The sequence below is a fragment of the Poecilia mexicana genome, unplaced genomic scaffold (genome assembly GCF_051168715.1).
Source record: "Poecilia mexicana isolate PSO_F unplaced genomic scaffold, ASM5116871v1 scaffold_11, whole genome shotgun sequence".
Taxonomy (NCBI): domain Eukaryota; kingdom Metazoa; phylum Chordata; class Actinopteri; order Cyprinodontiformes; family Poeciliidae; genus Poecilia; species Poecilia mexicana.
The window spans coordinates 6655172-6667661 of record NW_028263380.1 but is presented as its reverse complement, the minus strand read 5'-3'; the positions used below and the strand labels follow the sequence as shown (position 1 = coordinate 6667661).

The following is a 12490-nucleotide window of genomic DNA, read 5'->3' as shown; positions in this document are numbered from 1 at the left end:
GGGATGAAGGCTGCTAACGTGTTGCTAGCTAGTGGTAAGTTTGCTTATTAATTATCTTCATTTAATTATAAACAGTACAGTAAAGATATATAACTTACGTTCGTTTCTTAAATAATTAGTTTATCAATTTTATTGACTTGTATGATTATTACTATAGCAATTATTCAGCTTCATGTTATAAATGCATGGAAGCTGTTTGTTGCGACTTATACTTTTATTCGTAAACTTAACCTGGTTTTAATTAAGCTCCATAAGACAAAGATACTTTGATATTGTGAGGTTGTTCTAACTCGTTCATCAATGTTTTTATCTTCAACATATGTTTGCAGTCTAAGCAAATGAAGATGAAAGATGAAGCCAGAGAGATCAGGTGTTAGGAAACTAAAGACTTTCCTGTCTGAGAAGAGGCTCTGGCTCCACCAGATCACCAACCAGCTCTGAAGATGAACCTTCACATCGTCTTCATGATGTAAGTTTGTTTTTGTTTTTTTAATGAGGAGCTAGCTACATTTTCAACAACAAAAACCGGTGTGTTACCAACACCAAGGGCTTAATAAAGGTAACTGGACAGAATTTTCCCCCTTGTTAATCTACCATTTCTCTTTCATACATTTTATTTGTTGTTGGGTTTCAGGGCCCTGTGATGGACTGGTGACCTGTCCAGGGTGAACCCTGCCTCTCATCTGATGGCTGCTGTAGATGGACACCACCAGCCCCCCTCAACACCCTGCAACGATCAGTGTGTTTAGATAATGGATGGAAAGATTTTAAGGTACTTTATCTCCTTAAGTCCACACTTAAAACAGCTTCATAGTTATTGCCAACATCAACTGATTCTATGACATTGCTGACTATTTTTTTCTTCTTCTAACATAAACAGGCAAAGAAGACACCCAAAAATGTTTTTCCACCCCAGGCATCCGGTCCCAATCATCATCAGTTCTGATGATGTCACATACACGGAGAGTCCACAACGTCTTAAAATTGTAAGTATTTTTTTTTTATTTGCCATTTTTCTATATTCTTTAAAATACAAATGCATTCTCTGTTTAATTGCTCTATTGTTCTTTTTTGTAGGTTTCTGTAAGGTGAAGTGAATGGGAATGTTCTGTCGATCCTCACTTTCATGTTTTATTGTCACACTTAAATTTTCATGTTCATTGTGTTCACTTTTGACGTGTAAGCTGATAATTTATGTAAAGTTCATAAAGTTGTGAGTAAAATTGGACAATTTTAAAATGTCAGTAATAAAACAAAATATTTGAATTGCCTTGGGCATCTTGTGTAATTGTAGCCTAAAACAATGTAAGTACTGTAGTGTAGTTATGCATGTAATGTACAAAGTATGAATTAAGACTTATGAGTAATTAAAATTGTACTTTATTAGCAATAGCAGTAAATCAAAACTAAAAATTAAGTGCAATTTAAATACATTACTGATATATTAGTAGTATACATTAAAAGTATATTATTTAATATAATTCTATGATAGAATTAGTACACTCAATATGGAATATTTTTTTAAATATTTTTCTTGAATACTGCATAAAAAAGTATACTAAGTACAACTTTAAGTTGTTCCAAAAAAGTATGTATAGTATATTAAAGTATACTAAAAGTTGTAATTTAATACTATTTAAATACTACCAAAGTATACTAAGCACAAAAAAAGTTGTTCCAAAATAGTACAGTTTAAGTACATCAGTCAAAGAATGCTAAAGTAAGTTAAAATTTAGTATACTAAAGCATACTTTTTTTTACTTTGGTGTGCTTTATCATCTACCAAATAGTTCAAATCTTGGTTAAAAAAAAAAAAAGTTTAACCTATGTCGTTGCTGAATTTCCGAGTACAAAAGAGAGCGCCCGGGAAAGCCACAAAATCACAATGTCAGCCGTGTAGATTTCAGGATACCACAGAAACCAAAACAAAAAAGAAATACCGCTCCAACTAATGCATTCCTGTCGAGACTGTAAAATGATCCCAGACAGATAAGGTAGCAGCAGCTGAAATAACCTGCACTTACCACGCTGCCCAGCGCTTTTGGGTACACGCTAGACAATGGAGGAGAAAAACGCGCCGCACATTAGAACAAAAGTAGAAATAAACGAGTGCAATCAGACAATTGGCGCAAATTATGAAAGTTACGATGAAATATTTTCATCTGTGGCAATATCAAAAGGCCGATCTATCCGTAAGAGCGCACCGTCTGGTGAAACGCATTTCAGACTTTCTGTTTCGACAATAAAAACATGTTCCATGCCGACTCATTCGAACGCACTTTGTCTTTCTGTTGGGAACTGGTTTCTCTTGGACCAAAGTGTTCACAGTGTCCTCTGAACATCTGGAGAGTTCATGTCCAAAAATTGAAAAAAAAAAAAAGTCAAATAGCAATATTTGGCTGAGTTTAAAAGCAATAGCTGGGCTCGCAATCCTTCGGAGAAACCGAGCAAATCCAAGTGAGTGAGCTAACTGTCTGCTGAAACTTTGTTTGCTGGTAAAAATGAACTGAGAGAGCAGCTACAGTTAAAGCTGAAGGATATGTTGCTCTTAAAGCAGCAGTTCAGGAGTTAATAAGTGGGGTTTTGTGGAGAGAATAAGAGCTGTTAGTATCTTATTTACAGTAGACAGCAAAGAGTGTCAAAACAAGAGAAAATAGCCAGTCTGAATTTTAAGCTTTATAAAGCTAATGACATAACTTCAATGTAAATAAAATTCTTGACGATCCATTCAAATGACATTTAGTACTGACTTACATTGGACGGAGAGGCTCTCAATTGCTTCCTGTTTGATATGTGACTCTGTCTACAGTCGTTTTGTTGCTGGAAGGGATTGTCCTGGGAAAGACCCTCCTTTACAGACAATTTGTAATGTTGCAAACTAATTTGACCCATATTCTAATTGTCTTACACATCTATTATTTATGTGCCATACTACCAACTTTAATATCTATATCTGGTCCCTGAGTGCCCCTACTTCTAATGGCACCCTGGGCAACCGCCCGTGTTGTCCACATCAAAAATCTATCAAAACTACTTTTATTGTCTTCATCTTAAGTCAGACTAAGTCTATCGACGGTGGCCAAATAAAGTCTCTCCACAGCGTGCTTGTTTTAGGGTGTTGATGGTGTGTTCATGCTTTGTTTGTGTTTTCTTCATGTGCAGTGTCGGTATTCCTCCACACACGCAGGCCAAACAGTTCCGTTTTGGTCTCATCTCATCAGACCAACTTCTTCCTCATTAGCAGCATCCTCGGTGTGCCTTGTGGCAAACTCCAAACATCATCCCCACAACCCCCACTTTCCCACAATGCACTTAGCAGTGTCATGTAAAGTTTCAACGAATCCATTTAAGGTTATGGTTCTAACATGAGAAAATGTGAAGAAATAAAGGGGTATGAGAACTTTTTCAAGGATCCGAAGGGAAAAAAAACTTGCGGCTTTTATATTTTTCCGACGTTTTTTTTTAGACATTTGTCACGGTAATTGCTTTTCATCTAAATAAAACAAGCTAGTTTGGATTTCAACCGTATTGATAATTTAATTCCTGTAAGCGTCCAACGTCTCCTGTGTTCTTACCTACACAGAGACATGAAAGTGAAAACAGTCCTGGGTTAACGTCTTAACTTTGGTGTAAAAAAAAAATAGTGCAATGGAAGACTTTTATGACATGAATGGCGATAAAAACACCAACCCACCCACCCAGTCGTTGCCAGGATTACGTCAAAATGTGAAATACAACAAATCATCTCTCCTAAACTTTTTCATCCAGGTTTTTATGAGCCACGTTTTCCATCTCAAAGTGCCAAAATCCACTTCTTGTCTTTGGAGGATCAGCAGCGTTCCAGCTTGGAGGTGATCATCCATACGGTATACATACATTTTAAATCCAGTAAGTTGTCAACAACAGCTCTCAGACCACCCAGCCACAGACACGTTGTCCGCACAGACACACCCACCAACACACACGAGTCCGGCTTCAAAACATACACAAGTACACCCTTTGTATCCTAGGAGAAACAAACACACACACAGAGTCTCACTGTGTCATAATGACTCTATTCCTATTCTACGAGCCCACACTCACTTCTGTTTGCTTTTGTTTGTGACCCAACCATCCGTGGAATCTTAATTGTCTCGCACATGAAACACGCCGCCTCTGACGGAGGCCAGCTTTGATCTAATTTTTTCGCATGTCCAAGCTGTTTGCGAGTGGGTCGTTTTAGCCTACACTGGTAAGCAGGAGCAGTGGTGTGCACATGATGACCTCCCGTGAGACGCCCATTCTGCTACATCTTGGATGGTGGAACTATTTCCCGACAACAGCCTGTGGATTTCATTTTATGTTTTATGTAACTGCCATGCTCCTTTTCAGTGTTTTCAAAACACTCTGCTTGTCCATGTGCTCGCTCGGCTGGCCCATTTCGGCGGGAAGCGTCCAGCTGCTTCTGTTGCGGCCCCCCTGATGATTGTGTAACGCCGCTCCACGTTACCTTCGAGTGTAAACAGAAAGAGCTCTGGCCAATCATTGGTCGGAGTCTGGCCTCCACCTTCATAGTTTGTTGGCTTTCCTCGAAGGCCTGACTGCTTTCAAGTGGTAGATGGCATCCTCTCGTAAAAGCCTCAGTTTTTACCAGCACACATGGCTGGGTTAAAACCCATACTCCTGACTGAAAACAGATATTTATGTACACTGTATTAAACAGACGTGTAGCCCTTTATTTTCCCCAGTGTCCCACATTAAAAACGAGGCCTTTTCTGTTTTAGCTCAGTTAGGATTATTAGTGTTACTCCTTTTTGATGAACACCAAAATAATAGGAGATATGGTGTTATTTCTTCCTTTAAATGTACATATACAGAGATATGCCTTTAATCAAATATCTTTAGAGTATAAACACTATGGGATTGACAGTAAGTTAAATTTCCTGGGGGGACAAAAAATGTATATAATATAATTGAAAAGTTTGAAAATATTGCCCAGTTTTAATTTTTTTTTACAATTAAAGGAAGAAGAAGGGTGCTTGTAAAATCAGGAACACCCAAAAATTACGTGGAAAAACTGAATCCAGGAAATCAAAGTTTGCGCACAATTGGGTCTTCCAAATGGACAGCGACTGTCGGCATACTCCCAAATTAGCGACAACAAATTAATACATTGGACTGACAATCACAAAGACCTGACCTCAAAAACTGAAAAAAAAAAACAAACTTGTGGGCCGAACTGAAGAGGCGTGTCTGATTGGTTGTATCAGAAGAAATGGGCCAGATTTACAGCAAACTGTTGTAAGAAGATGGTGGAAAGAGACCTAATGAAATTTAGAGAGTTGGTATGTAAACTTATGAATTTGAATTTGAATTTTGAATTTCTCCTCGTGATTCTGAGGAATAATTATGGTAATCCTACATGATGTAGCACAGGAAGGGTTTAGCCTGGTTTAATACTGGCAACAATATTAAATCTGCATCTTTGTATGCACTGTGTAAATATCTGGCTTAAACCGTTTATAATGCATCTATTTAAGACACAAACCTTCTTATGAACTTTGTCAGGGCAGTAAAAGTGGAAAACAATTGAGGCTCGTCAAGCTGGAGTAGAGAGTAAATCTCCTTGAGACAACCCGCCGAGGTTTTAGCTTGAGTTATCCAGTTGACTGCCTTCACCTCCTCCAAACATGTCGCAACATGTGTGGATACGTGTGTATGCAGGCATGCGGTCAGCAGTTCTACGTTACTGATTAGAGGTGCAGAACAGGTGCAGGATTTTTGCCAACAATTGCTGAGCCCTCGTAAGAAAACTTAGTTGAGTTTTCATGAATTTATCTTTATTCAGGAATGTGTCATTGTTGTAAGGGAACTTTTAGAAATAGTAGCATAAAGGAGAATGTTACACGTTTATGTAGCTCGTGTCCCTGATACAGAACCGCCAGAGTGAGTCCTGACTGTGGCCCAAGCAGTTCTTGTTGAAAGTATCATAGTGACAACAGATATAAGAAACGCCTGACGCTAAAGCTACTACTGTCACACTCTTTATCCTTAGACATGTATGTTGGCTTATCTAAAATTGCTTTTACATGTGGGTTCAATGTCAAAAAAGTAAGTCAATTTGTGAAATATCCTCGCACAGATATGGTCGATGTGCATTATTTAATGTTTGCCACCATCCCATACATCACCTGAGTAAATTTACAATATGCTACAGTGTATGCATAGGGTTAGGGCTAAGCTGCGTTCAGCCTTAATGTTTTTCTTTTTCTAGCAATGGTCACACCATAAAAGTTTGATGCTTTATAAAATGTCAATCTGTGCTTCCAAATGGTCACATAATTACTAGCTAAATTACTCCAGAAATAATTGGCACTCCAAGCATTAGGAAGCTGAGGTGAGTGACTCTTCATCAGTGCAGAGAGAGAGTTTGCATAGCATAGCATGAGATCAAGGAGAGAAATGCTAGACTGTTGCTACAAAGTTTGAGAATATAAGTACTTCCTTTTGGCAGAGGAAATGGTGAAATGGCATCTTTGACTTCTGATTCTCATTCCACTGAATTGTTTTAGCATAAAAACAAACTCCGGTATCCTATTTTAGCTGGAAACCAAGTAATGTGTGCTACAGTATAAAGTTCTGTATAGAGAAAGCTAGTACTGGACTGTTCCTTATTTGAAGTCACTTGTCTGTATATGACAGATACTGAACGGAATATGATTCACAATAATAAATCTTTTCAATTTACTTTCATCAGTAGGCCCAAAAGTAAATTTAATGTAATACGTTTTCTGTAATCTCACGCTCTTAATCTGCATGTCGACCCCTAACTACATGTGCTTAAATGTGCAGCCTCTAATCACCTGTGAGCTCATTTTCTTAACCATATAGACCTTCTTATCTTAAACTCTTTCAGCGTAAACTCTGGATTGGATTGAGTTTACTGATTGCACTGCCAAACATTACCTTCTGTGAGAGAAGATACTCTCCACAGAGTCCAATTGAACCTAAAAAAAAAAAAAAAAGACCACAACACTTGACTTGAAAGGCTCAGTCAGATAAGGAATTGCAATCTTTACTTCAATGCCTAAAACTGTGAAGGAATTGCTACAGATGTCAGAGATATTCTGCCAAGTCGTGTTGGTTTTGTAAACAAAGGCCCACATGGAGGCCTGATTCCGTATTAAAAAACAGCCTGTGACTTTGACCTATTTACAGAGTGTCTTTGGGTTATATGCATGTGTATATACATGTCTGAGTTTTGGCAAGCTTCCTTTCCTTGCAGAAGTGTGTTGTCTGCTTTGGTGGAAGACGAAACTACTTTGTTGCTGTCACTCTGTTGGCCGTGTGCTGAGAGAGGTGTCATTACATGTCCATAAACGTCTAGAGCTGAGAAATAATTATGGGTTTAGCTAATATGTAAGTTGATAAATCCAGTGTTTTTAGACAGCTGCTGGACCATGGACCAACAGCTTACTGGTCCTCCCTTTAGAAAGAGGGGACCAGTAAAAAGCAAATTATCAAGTTTTTTTTATTTGTAAAAGGTTTCTTCAGGAGGTTAATTGAATGCAACCATCTGTAACATCAGTTACAGGTGGCGCTGCACTGAGTCAGTTTTTTAGTCTTCTTAATGGGGAAAACCCAAAGGAAACTGAAGTGATACAAACATTTTCATATAATACTAATAGTGGAGAAATAACTTAGCATTTATCCACCATCATCTGTGGCTTTGCTAATTGACTTGAGCATTCATGGGAAGGGTAGAAAAGAAAATAGATGAGGCTGCGAGCAGCCCATACATGAGCAGGATTTTTAAATGAATGTAAACCAAACAGAAAATAAGCACAATCCCTTTACTTGGTTATTAATATTTATTTTTTCCTAGCATCCAGGTTAACCATCGACAATGGTTCATCAAAAAAGTGACACAGCACTGGTGAAAGTCATTAATGATTCTCTCATCATGGCCTTAGATGATTGACTGACTTGTGTCTGGATTTTAGTTGTTAGTTGTCAGTCTTGCATGTAATACAGTCAATCACAGTATTCTGTAACAAAAGCAGGATTAAGACAGAACAGTATTTACTAAAGAAAACTGAATGCTGAAATTTAATGTGGCGCTCCAATAAGGTACTTAGTTTATACACATTATACACCAGATAATTTCAGCTTTCTATTTTTCATTTCTCCTCTAACAGATTTAGTTTTTGTTTTTTTTCATTAAATTGTGCAAGATAAAAATATTTAAAATATAAAAACGTTTGATTTACAGTGGACTCATTTTTGGGGTATAAAAAAAGTGCAGAAACTCTTAACAATGTCAGCTGTATGTGGATCTGAATGGCTTAGCCAAAAACTGAAACTAGCAAATCTTAGCTAATGTGAACTGAACTCACAGCTAGTTCTGGTCAATGGTGGACTAACGTAAAGGCTTGTTCATGGTGCAACATGATGATGTGGGGTAAATACGTGCTACCACAAAACAGGAGGTGGAGGGTGGAGAAAGAGCAGAACACTGGGAGGGAATAGCGTGGCGGTCCAGAGTTTTATTCAACCTTCATTCAACAGAACAGAGCCAGCCTCAGGCCCTCATAAAAACACACACACACACACACACACACACACCCCCACACACACACACACACACACACAAAAAACTCAGAAGAAGGAAACAGCTCAACTTTAGAAAATAACTGATCTGGTATGTAACCACATTAATTGAAATGCAAAAATAAATCATCTTACATACTTCTTTAAATGAAATGTTCTCATTTCAAAATGAAATCATTATAAAAAAAAATAAAAAATAAAAATCACAATAGTTATACTCTCAGTACCAATACCTACTATTACCATGGGGTAGCCATGTTGAATGTTTTGCCACTCAGAGGGGGTGTGTCAAAAGCGGCGCTACGTAGACGAGTGACGTCGGAACATAACCCACTGACCAGCAGCGTGTGAGATAAGTTAGATTTTGCAGTGCAGTAAAGGAGGCGGGGCGGAGCTGAGAGTGAGAGAGAGAGAGAGAGAAAGAGAGAGAGAGAGAGCTTTCACCCCGACGTGCACGTGCGCGTGCGTGGTAGGGGCGAGACCATGGAGAGTCAGCTGGTCGAAGCACTGGGAGGGAGCGTGGAGTGGGCTGGACGTGTGTATGTTGGCGTGCGCGTGTGTGAGCAAGAGAAAGCGTGAGCGTGTGTATGTGCGGTTTGTACGTGCGCAAGGACAGCGCTTCGGGGGACAAGGTGAACACGGCGGCGGACAGAGGTTTTTTTCGGGGGGGTGGGGGGTGGGAAACAGTTTGTGCCGAGATTCAGACGAGGAAAGTTGAAGCGTTTCACCGGTCGCTGATACGTCGTGCGTCCTGGACACGAGCTTGTACTGCGTGCTGTCCTTTCATAACCGTAAGCACTTTGTGTATTTGTTTAGGAACTAATTTAGGAGCGCATATGCTTAAAGTCAGAGGCAACCATTCTTCTCGGTCATGTAGCAACGTGCAGTGGAGCTATAGATGAGTTTACTGACGGCTTGTAGTGTCAAAAATTACTTTATAGATAGTTTTTGTCATGCTAAAAACACAAACTCTTCTGGGGTGTCCTTTAAGTCCGATATTAGCTTTGTTAATTTAGTATTTTTGAATGATAAAAACCATGAGACGTCCTACAGGTTACCTGTGTGAGCACAAACTTTTGGTATTATTGGAAGGAGTTTGCTCTCTTTAAATCTCTCTCAATGTTGTGTCAGTGTCAGTAAGTGGTGCAATGATTATTTCGTTCATAAGGGTGCTTCCCAAACTAATGCCAGGCATTTACCTAAAGCAGCAGCAGCAGCAGCATGTTTAGAAGCTACTCCCATGCAGGACTAGCTAACTGTGTGTCATTTCTCTTAGCACCTAGTAAAAATATTTTGGTATGCTGCTGGTGCATAAAGAACACCACATGTAGGGACCATCATTCTTGGTGTGATTTTTGGCAAAGATACACCCCAGTCTGAGTGTGGATAAACACTCCAGCAAGTGTGGCATTATTAAGTTGCTTCATAGTCCATTAAATCTCTAGGTGTACCTGTATTGCTAGTAAAGCTGAATTATTCCCTTTCTCTGCAGGAGGAGCCACAAATGTCACTAAATGTCAAGCACTTGCAGCTTTGGCTTAGCTTTCAGGCTTATTAGGCTTGCACATAGAATCAGCAGGGCTTGCCCTTTTGGCCAGCAGTTTGATTGGTGTGAGCAGCCTGATCCTGTAGAGGAAGAACCTATGAGACTCAAAACTGGACATAAGTAAAAAGGAAGGATGGGGTGGAGGGGGTGCACAGAATTATCAGGAGTAAAGAGAGTGTCTTTTTCGAAGTGTGTCCAACTGTGCACACACATTTGGACACGCATTCTCAGTCAGCGAGAGCGACCTAAAGATAGCCGAGCCCCTGTGGAAACAGTAATTAGTGGGGTGAAAGGAGAAGGCGGAGGCGGAGTTGCTGGTGGAAGACTTATTGTTTGAATCATCTGATATGTGTTGTATAATGACCTGACATGTACAACAGAGGAGCACAGAGAGGGAAATCAGCCAGAGAGTTGGCTGGGGAGATGCAAAGTTTAGCATGCATGTGTAGATTATGTTTGCTGAGCTTTGTTGAAGTATGCATGTGGTTCTGGTTTCAGTAACAACAACAAGAGCTCCTAAATGAAATGCGATCACAGCTTCTTGTGAACCAGGTAGATTGTGAGGTTCTCTGCAGGTAGTTGAGTGGATTTTCATGGTGATTAGGGCTTTCTAGCAGGGATTCTGAAACTAATAAGTGGGCATTAGGCCGGAATGAGATTCCCAGGTTGTGATAATCCTGATTGTTATATTTAATAAAAAATGCTTAGGTAAAAATGTATGCCATAATTAAATTACTTTTATTTAAAAGAGAAACACAAAAAATATTCGTAGATGTACGCAAAACCACAAAATATACACCAGCTAAATTTAGAAACAGTTTTTACAAGCTGGATAAGTTTCTAATGTTTGGGTTTTGCAGGTTGACATGGGTAAAACAACCATATTATGGGCTCAACACATGGGGGGCGACGAAAGGCAAACGTTTTTCGCCACTTGGGATGAACCCAACTGACAGGATGTGTTGGCAACGGTGACAAAAGTTGAACATATATCAACTTTCTTGGAACTGGAGCTCAAAATTTCACATGCCTGTCGCTTAGCTAGAGGAGGGCAAACGGTGGTCGCTTCATCATGCAGGTTTCACAGGAAATGAGGGACGGCACTTCCTGTGTTTCAATCCTGCTAGCTGGTGAAGCAGGCCTTCAGTCGGTAGTCGTAGCTTTAAAATGGTGTTACCTTGGAAAAACGTTTTTGCAAGCAGTTTGTACTTATAAGCATAGAAAAAACAAAGAAGTATCCTTTCAGCTAGCTGACCTGCAGTCCGCTAACAAAGGCCTGGGAAGAGCATCTCTGTGGTACTTGGAGCTATAAATCCTACAACAAACTCCAGACCCATTCCAGGACTTTCTCTTGAATCTCATTATCAACTTTAAAACAACTTGACGGAAAATGTTTGTGGCTTTGAAAATGAAACATTTTAAGCTATGACAGCGGTTAAACAAACATTTAATGCTGACCATGCGAGAGTCCACTTAAATACACACCAGTTCACGTCTTGTAGTGGCTAACTCCCTTCCCAGAATATAAGAAACTAGCTGACTGCTTTTCCAAGTGGCTTCTTAAAAACTCCTCCCTCTACAGGCTGCAGGTGGTGAGTGGTCATGAGTTGCTAACTTGGAGAAGGTTTCTTATTTAGTCATAAGCCCCTGGGCTTTGTTTGAGGACTGACTGGTGTGTGTGTGTGTGTGTGTGCGTGTGCGTGCGCGCGTGCGTGTGTGTGTGTTGAACACAATGGTTGTGTTTACACAGGAATCACTGTGTATATGCATGTTGACGCATTCACAAGCCGTGCGCACATGCAGGCTTTTCTTCTTTTTCCTTTAGGTTAAAGATGAGTGTTGGGTTTTAGAAACTGGATACCAGTTTTACAAAGTTGTTATCACAACACCCGTATGGGCGGCAGTTTTAGAAAGGCCTTTGACATCTGTCTTTCTGGAGATTTTTTTCCCCCCTTTTCCCTCTAATCATTATCCTGTCAGTTTAGGCTCGGTTCGTCTCATTTATTCGCTGTGCTCCTCCTCCATGTGCAGGGTGCTTGCTGAGACCAGAGGGTTCCCTGCGAGAGGGAGCACAAGGCAAACATCATGGCTTTAGCAGGATGCCCTGACTACTTTTTACGTCACTCAAACTACCAGGTAAATATTTTCTGAGCTTTCTGCTTGTTTGCATGTCAGTGGTACAGAGTGTGAATGAATGTTTTGAAGTAGTGTGGCTCTAAAATTCAGGTTCCTTCAAATAGCACTGTGAGCGCCAACCTGGATTGATTGAGAACTATCTGATTAAAGCTCTATGACGTGGCTACAGCATCATTTATATAAACTTAACTTATTCAAATTACTTGTGGTGCTCTGATT

General features: G+C 39.7%; 1 protein-coding gene and 1 long non-coding RNA gene across 2 annotated transcripts in view; both read left to right on the top strand.

Annotated features, from left to right (window-relative positions):
- The first annotated feature begins 334 nt into the window (after positions 1 to 334).
- On the top strand, positions 335 to 1266 carry LOC106922634 (uncharacterized). Its single transcript, XR_015764555.1, has 2 exons — positions 335 to 469; positions 635 to 1266. It is a non-coding gene; the product is annotated as an uncharacterized LOC106922634 (long non-coding RNA).
- A 7032-nt stretch (positions 1267 to 8298) lies between these two features.
- Positions 8299 to 12490, top strand: part of LOC106922638 (growth factor receptor-bound protein 10-like) — a 56817-nt gene continuing 52625 nt past the window's right edge. The window contains exons 1-2 of the mRNA XM_088010105.1: positions 8299 to 9380; positions 12167 to 12271. Of these exons, the coding sequence (XP_087866231.1) occupies positions 12221 to 12271 (51 nt within the window). The 5' untranslated portion in view covers positions 8299 to 9380; positions 12167 to 12220. The remainder of the gene's footprint in view (positions 9381 to 12166; positions 12272 to 12490) is intronic.